Source organism: Loxodonta africana, chromosome 16 (assembly GCF_030014295.1).
Source record: "Loxodonta africana isolate mLoxAfr1 chromosome 16, mLoxAfr1.hap2, whole genome shotgun sequence".
NCBI classification, from domain to species: domain Eukaryota; kingdom Metazoa; phylum Chordata; class Mammalia; order Proboscidea; family Elephantidae; genus Loxodonta; species Loxodonta africana.
The window spans coordinates 41,715,259-41,733,441 of NC_087357.1; the positions used below are offsets into that span (position 1 = coordinate 41,715,259).

At 38.2% G+C, this 18,183-nt stretch overlaps 1 protein-coding gene across 3 annotated transcripts in view; it reads right to left on the reverse strand.

Annotated features, from left to right (window-relative positions):
• The window catches only part of EXOC6 (exocyst complex component 6), a 243,138-nt gene that overhangs the window by 2,668 nt on the left and 222,287 nt on the right, over positions 1-18,183 (reverse strand). For all 3 annotated transcript variants that reach the window (XM_023546920.2, XM_023546921.2, XM_003409007.4), the window contains one exon: positions 245-357. In XM_023546920.2, the coding sequence (XP_023402688.2) occupies positions 245-357 (113 nt within the window). The remainder of the gene's footprint in view (positions 1-244; positions 358-18,183) is intronic.

An 18,183-nucleotide genomic window follows, 5' to 3' on the forward strand; every position in this document is an offset into this window, starting at 1 on the left:
CTATTCAGAATACAGTGGGAAAAATGTTTTGTTCATATCAACATAAACAGCAATCACATGTAAAACCACACCAACCCTGAAGGGCAAGAAAGAAAGGGGCTTATTTTTTGGTCATTAAAATGGTCTGAGCTTTTAAGCTCCATTTAGCCGTTAATCTTTTGATGGAAATCTCTACTTATTCATTTTGTCATTGAATCAGAAAATGCTACAATGCTATACAAAAAAGTTTTCAAAATATACTTACTTCTCCAAAAGAGTAAGAGCTGTGTTTGGATTCACCCGAAGGTATTTAGAAGCTGGCTGTCCATAATCAGCTAGATAAGTAGACCAATCCCAAACCATAAACAGGTCAAGGAGCTGAGGAAGATGCAGGAAACTGTTAAACCAAATTTTATTATTGACCCACAGCTAATACATAAATCAAGTATATGTTATTCTTGATCCAGTTCAATATGAACTGCTTTTTAGATGGAACAGAATAAAGAAATTCACTTTTAAAACTTCATTCACTACACTTTACAACCAAATAAATATACACTATCTTTTTACTTTTGAAATTTTAAAAATTATCTGAGGTGGCTGTCTAAAAAATATTTGATTGCATATTTCAAATAATGAAAATGCTTAGCTTATATTACTTGCACTGAGGTCTAGACTTATCTTTATACATTATTCAGTCTACCAAAATTTAGCTAATAAGGGTTTGTTGCTACCAACTGTATGAAGAATTTTAAAGAACTTAAATTGAAACTTTTCTCTCAGAAGTATGTTTACCTTTCAAAGAAGTCATTTGCACCTAGACTTTTCCCAAAGTAACTTAAGCCAAAAGCTCAGATAATCTCAATTAAGTGGATGAAACCACCCCTGCTGGATTCTCCCTGGTGATAGATCCTCAGTAGTATTATAAAATGAAGGCTAGGTGACCATTTTATATAAACAAACAATAACAAAAAGAAATTCGCTTGTTTTCTGTGGTGTCTTAAAATTGACTATTTGCTTTATAATCTCCAGTTAGAACTGTTGTCAAATATGGAAGTAATCTTTTAAAAGCAAGGCCATGCCTAAACCAAAGCACCAAACTCCTTATCCAACTTTAAAACCCTAATCCCCTTTAAGCCATTTAAAACCAACTTCCTATCCCCATCTGAATTGTTCAGAAAGCTAAATGCTTTACTTACCTTCCTTCAGTTTTTATATTATTCTTTTTGTTTTAACTCACTTGATAACTAAGGAGTCTATTGGTTTTGCTTTCACGTGAAGGAAGCATTTGCATCTACTCAGAGGATATGTGAGCTGACCCACTGACTCTGAGAAGGATAAAACTTCTGTTGTGATGAAAACCACCTAAAGAAAGGTGACATGAAACTAGCTCTTCCTTAGGAAGGTAAGGGACTTGTTTGAGTCTTTCCCCAACCACTTTACAGCTGCTAGTATGGACTTTCTTGTAAAAGAAAATAATTCTTCTATAGAATTTTCTATAATGAAAACAGTAACTGAACAATTAGCTATTTTCTTTTGGACAAATTAACATTCTAAGCCATACCAAAAGCTGCAACACTAGCTCAGAAACTACCCTGAAACAATGTTAAAGAACTTACTGTCTGAAAAAAGGGGTGCCTTATTGAATGTTTGGTGTAATTTTCACCTATTGTTTGGCAACAAGTACATTTTTTCCTCCTCGAGAAGTTACTTTCTCATACACTCTGATGGTGAGAACGTTAACTTCTCTAGAATGTGAGTTTGCAGTATGTATTTTAAAAGCTTATAAAAATGGCCATTCCCTTAGACTCATCAATTCCATTTCTAGGAATATAACGTCAGGAAACATTAATAAATGTAGAAAAAATTTATGCATAACGATTAACCTCAAAATTGTTTGTATTATGAAAAAACTGAAAATAACCTAAATTCTCAATAATAAGAGACAGGTTAAGTAGTGAGGTATATCCAAAGGATAAATATTTTGTGGCTATTAAACTTAATGTTTACAAGAATTCTACATAACTTGGGAAGATGCTTATGATGAATGTTGCTACTTCAATTACATAAAAATCCATCAAAGAAAATTTGAGAAAATGTTAAGAATGGTATTTATATGGTGAGATTATGGATAACTATCATTTTCTTCCTTATTTTCCTAATATTCCACAATGGTCATGTGTTAAACTCTACAGTTAGAAATAAAGTTTATATATTTATATATTAAAATAAATCACAATAATGAACACCTCTCAGATAGTTGTTAGCAAACACCTCCTTTTGAAGGGATTTTTTTTCAGGTATAGGTATGTGTTCGCACACATGTGTGTGCTTGCGGAAAGTAACCAGTTAATATACTGGCTGTAATCTTGCTTCATTCCCAAAAGGCATTAGCAATGTGCCCTTTGGGATACAGAAGAGAAATGGGCCTTAAAATGAGGCTCTTTCCCTCTTGGGCTGATCTACCCCAGGTTAGAAAGGAGGAGTCTACTTCATGGATTAAAAACTTAACATCTACTCCAACTGTGAAGACACAATTGGTTCTTCTCCACCACAACAGACTTTTCTCTACAAAGAAATACTATGCTTACAATTTTCATATACGGTCAGCTATTCACATGGAAATATCACTAGAAATTACAGGGACCACAAAAATCTAACCTACCTGTCCACATGTAGACAAATCTATATGCTTTCATATTTACATTAATACTTTATAGAGACAGATATGTCTACAGTTAACTTGTGGGTATCTGTGGAAATCTACATAAACTTGGCACAGTAATGCACTGTGGAAACGCATTGCCAAAGTGGATAAAAGAACCAAAGATCTAGATAGGATTCATTTACTCATTCAACAAATACTGACTGACCACCCATAATACGCTAGATAAGATACTGTGTTAGGCACCGGAGATACAGTATGAATGAGACAGTTCCTTTTCTCAAAGAGCTTACATTATAGGTAGGGAGGCAGATAGTTAACAGAGAAACGAGTAACATTTTGATATTAACATTAAGAAATTATAAAGAAGGAAAATATCTATTCACACAATCCTATAAATTTATAGTATGAGTTTAATATTGAATAATACAGAAACCACTGATTTATGAAGGAGCTGGTAATTACTTGCTTATTACTCTCTCAGCCCATGAATCAAGTGGCTGTATACCTGAGTACCATTTCAGTGTCTACGCCCCAAAGGATATAAGAATGTGGGCAGAGAGGAAAGAAGGGGCCAGTGAGTATGCTGATCCCATATTCTGATTTGTTTCCATGTGTGTAAGGATTTTTGAAATGCATAATAACGCTTGCTGGCATAAATAAAAGAAGCAAACTTCACAAAGCTACTCAGGCAAACTCAAGAGTATATCCAACACAGTATAACTACGTAGTGGAAATAACTGATTCATTGATGATGCCAGACCACTATTCCAAATTTACATGGAAGCTTTTTTTAGGCCTCATGAGTATAAAAAATGACCACACTATAGACTACTTTGGCTTAAGTGGACTGTAGATCCCTCTCTGAAACAGGTCAATTTTGTCCTGTAGGCAAACTGCCAGCAATTGACTTTCCTCCATCTCTCCCAGGCTTTTTACTGGGGCATTGGTGATGAGGATAGGTGCCCTCATGATAAAGGATTAGGTCTAATGTTAACTGAGTTAAATGATCTTCCTAGAGAAAGGAAAAAAAAAAAAAAGAGACACCAGTATTTCTTAAGGGCATACCAGTGTACTTTGTCCTTAACAGTTACATGGTTCTTTTTCACTATTCAAAGTAAAAGATTTAACACAAAACTGGAACTTTATTCCTGGGTCCCACCCTACACTATGTCAAGCCAGATTTTATGGAGTGACCAGATTTCCATAGGCATGACTACTCTGACCAGGCAGTTCAATCCCTGGTCTTTAACTAAACCAGTAACCAGTTGCTGTCAAGTCAATTCTGACTCATGGGGACCCTATGTGTTGCAGAGTAGAACTGCGCTCCATAGGGTTTTCATGGTTGTGACCTTTTGGAAGCAATCTTCGAGCTTTTCTTTTGTGGCACCTTTGGGTGGGTTCAAACCACCAATCTTTTGGTTAGTAGCTGAGAGCTTAACCGTTTGGACCACCCAGGGACTCCAGTCTTTGACTAAGATGACCTAAAAAGGACATAGCACGGCAAAGTGCGGCAGGAAGGGAAGAGGGTACTGGGCTGCTCCAGGTATAACACTGACACTCACTTTCACACTCCACACCTACAGTCACTGCCCTGATGACTGCCTCTCACAATAGTTCAGGTTTCACAGGATATGCTCTTGTTCTTACTATTAAAATCTAAATTATGGAAAACTTCAGCTGTCTATCTCAAGTTTTGCTTCCTTCAGACAGCAGTACACAAATAATACCTTTATTATAAATTATACAAAATCTCTTTCAGTGTTATAAATAAACAGTAAGATGTGGTCTCAACAGGTGAATTTATTAGTTAACACATATATCTGAAGTTCACAGATGTAGATCAAACATGAACAAAAAACAAAAATCTCCCCAGATTATCCAGAAGCAATTTTACAATTACGTATTAAAGGATAAAGTCAGGCATATTATAACGAGAAATTGGTATGAAGGTCTATAAATGGGTTTGTTCCAATAGTCAAGTAAAGTAATTCCCCCTTAAATCCTTTTGGGAAGTAAGCAAAGTATGGATCATATAAAAATGAATAGCAAAATAATGCTCCTCCGTTCTATGTCATCACGATTTATAAGATTATCTGAAATTAGTATCCTAACTTTTTTTTTGCCAAGGATTCAAAACTACCCTTCATAACTAATCTGATAGCATAAAGTGGATTTATGCCAATATTTGTAAGTGAGTTGTAAGTTTCACTTCCTCAGCATTCCCTGTGTGTGTCTAGCAAACAAAAAGATCAGCTTAAGGGAAGAAATAGTTAGATGGGTGGTCCCGTTTATATGCTCAAAACAGTTGAGTCGCTTAAGAATCACTGAAGAATCCATTTGTGTCAACCCATTTAACTTGCTGACAGTTTCCCATCCTACAGTTTCATTCCTAGTCTACACCCAAGAAACTTGGGGTCTCAGACCTGTTGAGATCACTTTGTGCGAGTTATACAATGAATCCAGGGAGACTTAAAACCATTGTATGGAACTCCTGAAGTGACTTTCTGTCTTTGTAAAAGAGTACCCAAGAGTCCCAGGTCACTTTTTCCTTGAATCTGGTTCAGCTTTCTTTGTTTTGGGTCTTTTGGGTTTTGCTTTTAAAGCACCTCAGGGGCAGTGACCCAAGACAGAAGATAAATAAAGTTAAGCCAACCTCAAGAGAAAAGCAATTGGGGATACTGGGTCTGCTTTTGTAAATGTGAACACTGACCTGGGGGCTCAGGGTCAGACTTAGTTCCCCAAGTTCTCTTTTCCAAACACCAAATCCACCTGGGACCTCTAAGTTGCTCTGTGGATTCCAAAAGCAAATCAGGGGATCATTTTTCCTTTGCCTCCAAGAAAACAAAGGCCAGGGAAGGGTTCCTAGAGTGCTTCAGAAATTTAAACAACAACAACAAAAATCCTAAACCCTAACACAGCTTTAAGAAAGAAATACTTGTCCTTCAAACAAATCCTGAGGAATTAACCACTGGGGATTCAAGGAAAACAGGTCTTACTAAATTAGCCACAATTGGGGAGGGAAGTGGAAATACAAGTCCTTTTTGTAAATAGATGTTGAAATCTAATGAGGTCCATATGATTTTTATAGTAATTGCCCCGCCTCGCCTCCTTTTCCAGCTATCTGAAAATCCTACATTTGGAAACTCTAAGTGCAGCACAGAAGAGAATTTTAAGCAGCAACCAGAGGAGGCCTTGGTAAAAACTGAAAGGAAGCAAAACAGAGCTGTTCTGTTCCCTCACCATTTTCCCTTAGCTATTAATTGCTCCTGGCTCTCTGATACACCTCAATCCTCACCCAGGCCTGCCACCTTCCAATTTGCCAAACCTACTAGCAGTCAGCCTTTCCACTCCCATCTCTGTGTGTGAGCACCAGGAGTGAGCTTGGGCACTTGGTGCTAGAGAGGTTGTTAAAGGTATTGGTCTTTTCAAATCATTTCACGCAGGTGAACTGCACACAGCAGAAGCAGAATGTTCTTATTTTGGATGGTAAGCTATGTTGTGATCCTAGATAACCACTAGGTAGGCGTGATTTGGAATTTAAAATTTTTTTGGTCACGAGCACAGCTAAGATGCCACACAAATGTATACATATGTAATTTGTATGAATTTAAGTGGTTAATTTATTAATTAAAAATTAATTTTATCAAAGTAACACATGGTTAATAATCAAATAAGGCATATTACAAACATCTACAGCTTACTGCTCCACTCCTCCCATTCTCAGAAGCTCCTGTTTTTAACTCTGGTGATCACCTCAATTTCTCTAAATATGCTGATTTTTCTAATTTTTGACAGTTCACAACGCAATTTTATGCAAATTCTGTAAATCTGACCCTCAATACAACCTTATCAACTTTATAAGTTAACTTTACAAGTTAATTGAGATGATGTTGTTGTTAGCTGTGGCTGAGTTGGGCCCGACTCTTTTTTTCCTTTTTAATTGTGGTAAATAGATAGGTAACAAAACATTTGTTATTTCAGCAATTTTCACATGTACAGTTCAGTGACCATTAATTATGTTCATCATGTTGTTCAATCATCAACCTTAACTGTTCCCAAATTTTTCCATCATCCTTAACCGAAGGTCAGTGTCACCTAAGCATTGTCTTCCTTCTGCCCTCCCCACCCACCTCCCGTTAAAAATCCATTGCCGTTGAGTCTATTCTGACTCATACAGACCCTATAGGACAAACTGCTCTACAGGGTTTCCAAGGCTGTAATCTTTACAGAAGCAGTCTGCCACATTTTTCTCCTGCAGAGTAGTTGGTGGGTTTGACCCACCAACGTTTTAGTTCGCGGCCGAGCATTTAACCACTGAATCACCAGGGCTGGTAACCACTAATAAACTTTGATCTCTATACACTTGACTATTCTAGATATTTCATATGAATGGGATCATATAATATCTGTCCTTTTGTGACTGACTTATTTCACTCAGCATAATGTTTTCAAGGTTCATCCATGTTGTAGCACGTATCAGTATTTCATTTTTTCCTTCCTGCCTTCTCATGCTGCCTCTCGACAGGAGCTACCCATTTGGTCTCGTGTATCTGATTGAACTAAGAAGCACACTCCTCATGAATACCTTTTGTTTTACAGTCCAGTCTAATCTTTGTCTGAAGAGTTGGCTTTGAAAATGGTTTTAGTTCTGGTTTATCAGAGCATCCAGGGGCCATAGTTTTGGGGGTTTCTCCAGTCTCTGTCAGACCATTAAGTCTGGTCTTTTTACTTGAATTCGAGTTCTGCTCCACACTTTTCTCTCGCTTCGTCAGGAACTCTCTGTTGTGTTCCCTGTCAGGGCGGTCACTGGTAGTAGCTGGGCACAATCTAGTCCTTCTGGTCTCAGGCTGATGAGAGTGTCTGGTTTATGCGGACCTTTTGTCTCTTGGGCTAATATTTTCCTTGTGTCTTTGGTGTTCATTATCCTTTGCTCCAAGTGGGTTGGGACCAACTGATGCATCTTAGATGGCTGCTTGCAAGTTTTGTTTTTTTTTTAATAATTTTTATTGTGCTTTAAGTGAAAGTTTACAAATCAAGTCAGTCTCTCACACAAAAACCCATATACACCTCGCTACACACTCCCAATTACTCTCCCCCTAATGAGACAGCCCGCTCTCTCCGTCCACTCTCTCTTTTCGTGCCCATTTTGCCAGTTTCTAACCCCCCTCCCCCCTCTCATCTCCCCTCCAGGCAGGAGATGCCAACATAGTCTCAAGTGTCCACCTGATCCAAGAAGCTCACTCCTCACCAGCACCGCTCTCCAACCCAATGTCCAGTCCAATCCACGTCTGAAGAGTTGGCTTTGGGAATGGTTCCTGTCCTGGGCCAACAGAAGGTCTGGGGGCCATGACCACTGGGGTCCCTCTAGTCTCAGTGAGACCATTAAGTCTGGTCTTACGAGAATTTGGGGTCTGCATCCCACTGCTCTTCTGCTCCCTCAGGGGTCTCTGTTGTGTTCCCTGTCAGAGCAGTCATTGGTTGTAGCTGGGCACCATCTAGTTCTTCTGGCCTCAGGATGTAGTCGCTGGTTCATGTGGCCCTTTCTGTCTCTTGGGGTCATAATGGCCTTGTGTCCTTGGTGTTCTTCATTCTCCTTTGATCCAGGTGGGTTGAGACCAATTGATGCATCTTAGACGGCTGCTTGCTAGTGTTTAAGACCCCAGATGCCACTCTTCAAAGTGGGATGCAGGATGTTTCCTTAATAGATTTTATTATTGCTTGCAAGCTTTTAAGATCCCAGATGCCACTCACCAAAGTGGGATGCGGAATATTTTCTTAATAAACTTTGTTATGCCAATTGACACAGATGTCTTCCAAAACTATGGTCCCCAGGCCCAAGCCCCAGCTGCTCTGTCCCTCAAAGTGTTTTGGTATATTCAGGAAACGTCTTAGCTTTTGCTTTGGTCCAGTTGTGCTGACTTCCCCTGTATTGTGTGTTGCCCTTCCTTTCCCATCCTTCAATATTTCATTACTTTTTATTGAATAATATTTCATTGTACGAATATACAATACTATGTTTATTGATTCATCAGTTGATGGGCATTTGGTTTGCTTCCACTTTTGGCTATTACGCATAAGCTGCTATGAACATTTGTGGACAAGTTTTTGTGTGGACACACAAGTTTTCATCTATTGGTTGTAAACCTAGAAGAATTCGTTACATTAATTTTTAACAGGATCTTTGAAGTCTCCACTTAGCACAATGAGATTATTAGCACCTTATAATAGTTGAATTCTAATATAATTCTTTTGGCAAATAGGGCTTAAAACATCTACATTATGTATTTAAATTCAAATAATAAATATTTGATTGAAGTTTCTAGAAAGTTCTTTGTGAATACAGAAAAATGTTCCTAAAATTCCTATCAAGAATGAAAAAATAATCCCCCACTTCTGAAAAACAAAAACCTAAAACTATCCAAAGTAAGAAAGAACATTTCAAATAGTTTCTTCAACTAGATTTACCTCAAATGGTTGAATGTGATTTAGGCTTTTGTAAGCACCTTTATATGTATGTGGCTTGCTTTTCTTCAGAAATCCTCAAGGCATAGTGGTTAAGTGCTACAGCTGCTAACCAAAGGGTTGGCAGTTTGAATCTGCCAGGCGCTCCTTGGGAACTCTACGGGGCTGTTCTACTACAGGGTTGCTATAAGTCGGAAATCAACTTGACGGCACTGGGTTTGGTTCAGTTTTTGTTGTTTCTCTTCAGTTATGAAAGTATCTAGTTCAACTTTCTGATATTGTAAGGTAGCTCATCTACTTAGGAGTCCTTGGGTGGCAAAAATGGTTGGCAGTTTGAACCCATCCAGAGGTGCCCCAGAAGACAAGCCTGGAGACCTGCTTCTGAAAGGTCACAGCCTTGAAAACCCTATGGAACACAATTCTACTCTGGCATACAGGAGGTAGCCATAAGTTAGAATCAACTTGAGGTCAGTTAACGACAACTCACCTATTTACTCAAATCAGAAATATGAATTTGGTTTGCTTTTCTAACTTTTTCCTCTCTCACAACTCTTGAATTCAATGGCTTCCTACTCTCCATCCCTCCTACTACTATCCTAGTTCAGACATAATAATCTCCCCCCAGGGCCTTTAGCCTTGCCTATGCCCTCCATCTCTCCTTTCCAGTAATCCAGATCCATCAACTACCACCCTGCTACCAGAGACATCCAGCTAAACTACAAATCTGAACACATCATTCCCTTATTAAAACCTTCAATGGTTCCTAACTCCTCCAAGATAAAATTCAAATTTCTTAACATGACATCCAAAGCTATCTTGCACCTTATCCATGTCAACTTTTTTTGCTTCCTCTTCTGCCTTGTACTTTAAGTTCCTAAGCAAGGAACTACTCGAGAGTTTCCTTACAAACCTTAAGTTTTCTCCACCCCTAGGACATTGCTATTAGCAATGTAGAATCTCCTTTCCCTCCTTCTTTACCCTTTTATTCTATAAAATTTAATTCTGGATTCACTTCTTTCAGGGAGCTACCCTGACCAAATTAGCTAAGTTAGCTGTTCCTCTTTTGGGTCCTCATAGTACCCTTTGTATATCTCTATCACAGTATTTTTCCCACAGATATTGATATTATGGGCTAATGTGTCTGTTTTACCCACTAAAGAATCAAATATCGATAATTTCTTTTTTAGCTTGCATGATTCATGGTTACTCTAGTCCTTGTCTCTTTCTAATATCCCAAAAGTTGAAGCGCCTTTTCTTCCTATAAACTGGTGACTGTGTTTTGCTTAACATCTGTATCTTCACATTTGACCAGTACTGGGTATACAGTAGGCAACAAGTCAATGTTTGTTGAAATAAATTGCATCTGCAACTCTTACATACAGAATTTTATGTCTATACAGAACCTGTATCTTATGCATTAATAGTATGGTTATGTTACCATTTACTTTACATGTAAATTTTTAATAAAGAAGACACCTCTGAATTTTTTGTAATGTCTTATAATTCTTCTGAAAGCCAGACTATTTATTGATTTAATTTGTGCTATAAAATATACTAAAATATTTCATAACCAAAGTTCTGCTCCTGAGACTATCTTTTATAAACCAGTGATGCTGCAATTAAAACCAAAAAATCAAACCCATTGCTGTTCAGTTGATTTTGACTCATAGCGAACCTATAGGACAGGAGAGAACTGTCCCCTAGGGTTTCCAAGGCTGTAATCTTTTTTTTTTTTTTAAATTATACTTTAGATGAGGCTTTACAGAACAAATTAGTGTCTCATTAAACAGTTAGTACACATATTGTTTAACAACATTGGTTAACAACCCCTCGGTATGTCAACACTCTCCCTTCTCAACCTTGGGTTCCCTATTATCAGCTTTCCTGTCCCCTCCTGCCTTCTAGTCCTTGCCCCATGGCTGGTGTGCCCCTTTAAGTCTCGTTTTGTTTTATGGGCATGTCCAATCTTTGGCTGAAGCGTGAACCTCAGGAGTGACTTCATTACTGAGCTGAAAGGGTGTCCGGGAGCCATACTCTCAGGGTTTCTCCAGTCTCTGTCAGGCTAGCAAGTCTGGTCTTTCTTTTTGAGTTAGAATTTTGTTCTACATTTTCCTCTACCTCGGCCTGGGACCCACTATTGTGATCCCTGTCAGAGCAGTTGGTGGTGGTAGCCGGGCACCATCCAGTTGTATTGGACACAGTTTGGTGGAGACTGGGGTAGTTGTGGTCTATTAGTCCTTCAGACTGATCTTTCTCTTGTGTCTTTAGTTTTCTTCATTTTCCCTTGCTCCTGAAGGGGTGAGATCAGTGGAGTATCCTAGATGGCCGCTCACAGGCTTTTAAGATCTCAGACACTACTTCCCAAAGCAGAATGTAGAATATTTTCTTTATAAAATATGTTATGGCAACTGAGCTAGATGTTCCCTGAGACCATGCTCCCTGCAGCCCTCAGCCCAGCAATTCAGTCCCTCAGGGAGTTTGGATGTGTCTATGGAGCTTCCATCACCTGGCCCAAGGCTGTAATCTTTACAGAAGCAGACTACCACGTATTTCTCCCATGAAGTGGCTGGTGACTTCGAACTGCCAACCTTTTAGTTAGCAGCTGAGCGCTTAACCACTATGCTATCAGGGCTCTGATGCCACCATTAAAAATCTTAAACAAGCACTTCTAGGTCATTTGTTTAATTTTCTGTTCAGATTCATTACATCATCTGCTACACTTACATAACAGTTAGTTATGTAATCGCTTTACTTATGAAACTCAAAGACGTCCAATACTAAGGTAATCAAACCTTGGAGCTCATGTTAGGTGTTCACCAGACTTTCAGTTCTCCTTGATGAGTCATTTTGCTTCATTGAAGCTTTGAAGTAATAAGATCTGATTGTATGAACTGACTTTGGAAGTATGGAAGCAACAAAATATGGCCTACCCAATGAAGAAAAATTATATGCCAATTTGTCTATTCTAGGATATAACCCGTTGCTTAAATGATGAAGCTACACGAGGCTGGAATTTCTTCATGTACTCCTTACAGTGTAATTGTTAAAAAAAACAAGAAGGAAATAAGTACTTGTTTTAAATTTGAAAGAACTTCAGTGTGTATCCCTCACTTTCATGGTTGCAATTAATAAGGTAAATGAAAACCTGGAGAATCTATTAGCTGGATTAATTAATCTTCAATAAAATCAGTCACATATCTTTTATTCTAAAATTTTAGTAAGCTAAGTAGTTTATATTATTTATAATTTGCCATTAGTTATAAACACTGACTTCTGGCTTAAAAAAAAAAAGAAATGCTAAACTAAAATTAAAATTATATACTTCAGACGACAGAGGCATCCATTCTTTAAAATGGAATTCAGGCCATTTGAGATAAATGAAACAAACCAAGACCACTGAATCCCAACTGTCTCAGGAGGGAAGGAAGGATAGTCTCTATGGCAATATCTTAGTGGGCAGGGAAAAAAGTAGAGACCCCAGTTCTAGACCTTGCAAGAAATCTTTGGTGAAGTAGCAAACTGAATTTCAGACTCATGTCTCTGTCTCTTGAGATAAGGTCTCAGTGTTATGTCCTAGAGTGTAAATAAAGATGCTTTTACTATTTTACCTTGGATTCCCAAAGGAATGCCAAGTCAGCTAGACTACCATACTTAGCATGATGGAAATAAGGAAAATCCATCTTTGTGATCTCATTAAAAACAAAGAATTTTATAATACCTAGGTGAACAGTATTTGTACTTAAAAGGGCTTGCATCCTCAATCATCTCTTTCTTTCAAATCTTTTAGCAGTGTTTGAAATATTTAGTCAAATAATTAAAAAGATATGTATTTAGTTTACTTTAAACATCTTTTCTAGAATCTAAAAGGCACTTCTCTTATGTTAGACAATTTATTAACCCCTAATTATCCAGTTACTTCCATGCCTGAGTGTATATGTAATTACCTCTTGTCAGGTCTAATAATTTGTTCGATAAACATGACAGAACACTTGCTGCTTAGTCTGTTTTAACAGATAAATGTGGTCTTTCCACAGCCTCAAGGCATAATACAAAAAAAAAAAGGCAGTTATCAAACAACACTGAAGTTGTTTCACTAAGGCAGAAATTCACAGCATGTAGTCAAGGGTTACTTTGGGCCCTGATGCTTGCCTGAGTGCTTAGTCACAGCTATTCTGAGACACAGCTTAGTGAGAACACTGTGACATTTTGATTGATGCAGGTATCCACATGAACTTCCAATGGGCAGAACATGAACTTTAAGATGCAGTTTAGTTAAAAAGAAGCTATTGGTAAGTAGCTACCAGCATCACATCTTCACTACAGGTTATAGCAGTAAAATATGAAAAGTGAAACTAAACAAAAACAGCAGAAGGACTTATTTTCTTGGGAAGATCAATGCAGCCACTGGAATTAAATGGATTGTGATCTAAGTCCTACAATGCTTTCATGATGTGAATCTGCCCTATGGAGAGTGCAAAAAGAAATCCCTACCTGACCTCTGGATAACCTAAACAGGAAATTAGGACATTTCTAAGCAAAACAGGCTGTGTCATTCTGTTAAGATAATTGTTTCCATTTACACTTTGCATAAACATCTTATTCTAGGCTGTCATAAAAAAAAAACTCAAGCCATAGCGTCTCTTCTTTGTAATACATACAAATAATGCCTGGCCTAGTGCCCTCAACATAGTTGAGGAGGTAACGTTTGTTGATGATAATTACGGAGAGGACAAAGAGGGGGAGAGAAGGATAACAAACAGGTAAGAAAGTTAGAAGCGTTCCTGAAGTATTTACAGGTTGGTTGAAAAGAAATTAATAAATATTAAAAATTAGAATTTAATTCATAGTAAGAATCTGGGGTTAAGAGATTATTCAACTTTAAGGAAAGACTCAACAAACAGTACAAGTTATAATGAGTCAGCATTTAAAAAATAATAATTAACAAAATATCTGATATTTGGTTATGTTTTTTAAGAATGTTTAGAAAATGGCACCAAGCTCCTTGATTGTCTCACCTAATCAATACTCTATGGATATAATTTGCTTATCTGATTATATTTCACTTGAAAAAGATGTAAAACATGTAAAGAGCTAATGTTCCTTATGACACCAATACTGTACTTACGTCTATATCCTATTAAATTTCCTCCCAACTTGAGTTTTTAAAAAATCAATTCACTTTCATTTTGAATTCACCATTTAAGGGAGTTGTAAACTCTAGATCTCAACTTACGTAAAAGGAAGGGACTGTGTTCTCACGTGACAAGCACTATTTCTGACACTAGCAATGAAGACATGATGATGATCAGTTCTTGGATTCCAAGAGTTCACAAGTATAATCAGAGAGAGATTCATGCAAATGTATTTATGAACTAACGTGCTGATCACACTGATAGAAGTATGTGTAGGTTATTACTAGAGCATTAAATCTTGCTGAAGGGTGGGAAATAAACCCAAGAAGGCATCTTAGTTGAATCTTCTGAAGGAGCTAGTCAAGGGAGGGCAGTAGTATTTCAAAGAGAAATAGTATTTATGCTAATGAGCAGTGTCAGGCACTGAAGTGAAATATAAGCAAGGACATAGTACAAGACAGGCTGGGGAAGGAGGTGGGGGCAAGGTCATAAACTTACACGTACCCCTTGTTTAGGAACTTTGGGTAGCCATTGAAAGGTTTTAAACAAGGGAGCTGACATGGTCAGATTCACCACTTAGGTAGGTAACTTTTAGCAGCTCTGTGAGAAATGAAGTTGAGGAGACTAAAACCAAAGGCAGGGAAAACAATTAGGAGACTGTTGTGACAATCTTGACACACACTGGGCCAGACAGGTAGGTAGGTGAGATAGACAGAAGAGGATAAAACCCAAAAACCCCATGCCGTGAGTTGCTTCCGACTCAGAGTGACCCTATAGGATAGATTTGAGAAATATTTAGGAGAAAAAATTCTTAGGATATGGCGATATATTAGATGTGGGGCATGGCAGAGTGGTATCACTAACTGTAATAAAGAACACAGGACCAAATTTGAGGATGAGGGAAGATGATGTGTTATTAGCTGTGGCCACATTTAGGGTGTGAGACACACACCCAAAGGGAAATGTTTACCAAGCAATTGAATATGCATCTGAGATATACAGCAGTCTGTGCCAGAGTTACAGAGACAGGATGACAGTAGATGAGCTCACCCAGATAAAGTATAGAAAGCAGTGTTCTAAGGACAGAAACCTCAGGGACATCAAAATGTAAGAGGTGGGAAAAAGAGGCTACAAAGGAAACAGAGGAAGAATGTTCCCAGAGGTTAAAGCCTTTGAAGAAGAGAGAATTTTAAAGAAGCAAACAACATTATCAAATGCAGTAGAAAGAATCTGTAAGATAAAGGGTTAAAAACATCTATGGGTTCTCCCTGGTGACCTAGTTGGATACTGTTTCAGGAGAGTAGCAAGGCAAATAGTACTGGATTAAGGAATTAGTGGAAGATGAAGAAATAAGGATTATCAATTATAAATCATTCTTTTAAGGAATCTGGATGGAAAGGAGAGGAGATTAGAAATAGGTAGAATGAGACTAGAGAAGATTCTTTTTTTTTTGGGTAGGAGAGATTTGAAAATGCCTTTAGGCCAAAGTTTGTTAGGAAAACAATAAAGCAGAGGAGAAGTAGATAAATAGTGAAACAAAATCTCCTCAAAAAGCTGAGGTCAAGGACATAGGAAGGTAAGAGACCCTTGATCACCTGAGTCTGAGGGAAGGGAAGTGAGGATGGGCGTGAATATAAACTGTTTGACTGCAAAAAGATTGATGGTCATAGAGATGAGGGACATGAAGTTCAAAGGCGCTGGAGCTTTTACTCAAAAGTGGAAGAACAATAGTCTATAAATACAAACGGGGAACTAGGAGAACACCAATCTCTGATTCACACCTTGCAGGCCGTGAAAGAACGCATAGCTACCACTAGGGAGGGCTGCACAATGAGGAGTAGCCTCTGAATTCTATGATAAGGAGGTAAAGAAAACACTCTGCCAAACAGTTGAAGCTGTGGAGCTATTTACACTGGAATGAGGGTTTTCGGATGGCATGGTGTAATAGGGCTAGAAGAAGTGAAACAACTGAGTAAACAGAATAAGGAGGCAATAAGACAAGAAAAAGGTTGGGAGGTAGGATGGAGCCCAGTGCTCATGTGGGAGGGTCAGAAATGGCAGTGTCTCGCCAGATCCCAGAGAGAAATGGTGAAGACTGCCATGAGATTTTTCAAAAGGGCAGGGAGGCCCCTATTTATCTGGAATTGGGCTATCAGATATCTGGAGCAGTAGCAAGCGCCCTGGCTAAGGGGAGAGTTTCTAGGAGGCTGAGACCAGTGTTTAGATGTTTTCTGAAATCCCTGTCAATTATGAAGTCTTAGGATTTCATGAACATGAAAATCATTGAGTCATGGACCGAAGGTGATTGGCAGATGATCTGACATTTAAGAACACACAAAAAGGGTCAAAGGAGAAAACTGCAAATTGTAAAACACTCTGGAGACTAAACTGTCACCTAACATTAAGTACTGAGCATTGTCATGTGTATCTATGAAGGAAGTTTAGGCAATAACACTAAAAAACAAAAACAAAAAACACCAAACCCGTTGCTGTCGAGTAGATTCTGACTCATAGCGACCCTATAGGGCAGAGTAGAACTGTGCCATTGAGTTTCCAAGGAGCCCCTGGTGGATTCGAATTGCCGACCTTTTGGTTAGCAGCCGTAGCTCTTAACCACTACACCACCAGGGTTTCCAGCAATAATACTATAAATGATTAGTTCTCAAATAACCCCTTCACATTTCAACCTTTCAAAATACAATATTAGTAAAAATTTTCATCATGACTATGTATTCACTTGGCTCTTAAAAGGTCACTACTGACCTAAAAGACATTTAAATTTCTTTATTTCATTTATATATATATATATATACACACACACATACACATTAGCTGTTTCAATCATTTTTACGTGTACGGTTCAGTGATATTAATTACATTCACCATATTATGCAACCATCATCATTATCCGTTTCCAAATTTTTTCATCACCCTTAACAGAAACTCAGTATTCCTTAAGAAATAACTCTCACTTCTCCCTCCCATCTGCCCCTGGTAACCACTTGGTCTCTGATGCATTTGCCTATTCTAGATATTTCATATAAATGGGATCATACATTATTTGTTCTTTTGTGTCTGACTTATTTCAGTCAGCATAATGTCTTTAAGGTCCATCCATGTCATAGTCTTATTCTTTTGAATGTGCCATCATTTCTAGTTTCTTTGTATGCCTTGTGATTTTTTGTTGAGGCTGGAATGTTAGAATATTACAATGTGTTAACTCAGATCATATGTGTGGCTTTCTCAGTTACCTCGTATACAAGGCACTTTCAGAAGTGCTAATTTCTGAAAAAACTCTCAGCTGGTCAAGGCTTTCAGTCTTTGTTCACTGCTCTCTCCCCTGTCTTCTGTGCGAGGTCTGATTCAGGTCATATCAAAGTTTCAGTGCTTCAGCTCTCAGACAGATCAGAACAGATACACTGAACAGCCCACCAACAAAATCTGCCCTGCTTACTCCAGAGCCAGAAATTGGGCCCATCTGAGAATGCAAACCAGGGTACATTTCCACTGCAAATGCTGCTGCTGCCACCACGACAGAAGGCAGTGGGATGGAGAGAGTAGAAAAAGAAGTTCTCCTACCTTTTATAAGACACCTTCTTTCTTTCAGCATGCAGTCATTTGCTACAATCCTCTGCTTACTTTTCAGAGTTCTTAAAGAATTGGGATTACAGATTTCTAGTTGCTTTTCTTGGTGCTTCTGTGGGAGGGTTGGGATCTTAGACCTGCTCACGCCATCTACTTCTCAGAAGTCTCAAATTTCTTTTAATATATTATCTTATATAGGAGGAGGACTACAACCCTTCCAAGTGCTAGCAGAGTGTCAGCAGTGTTGAATTCTTGGAGCCATTTAAACTTGAGGATAAGGTGGCCTGTGGAACACTGAGAACTTTCTCAAGTTTGAAATATGTATACACGCCTAATTTTTGGGGTAAACTTGTTTTC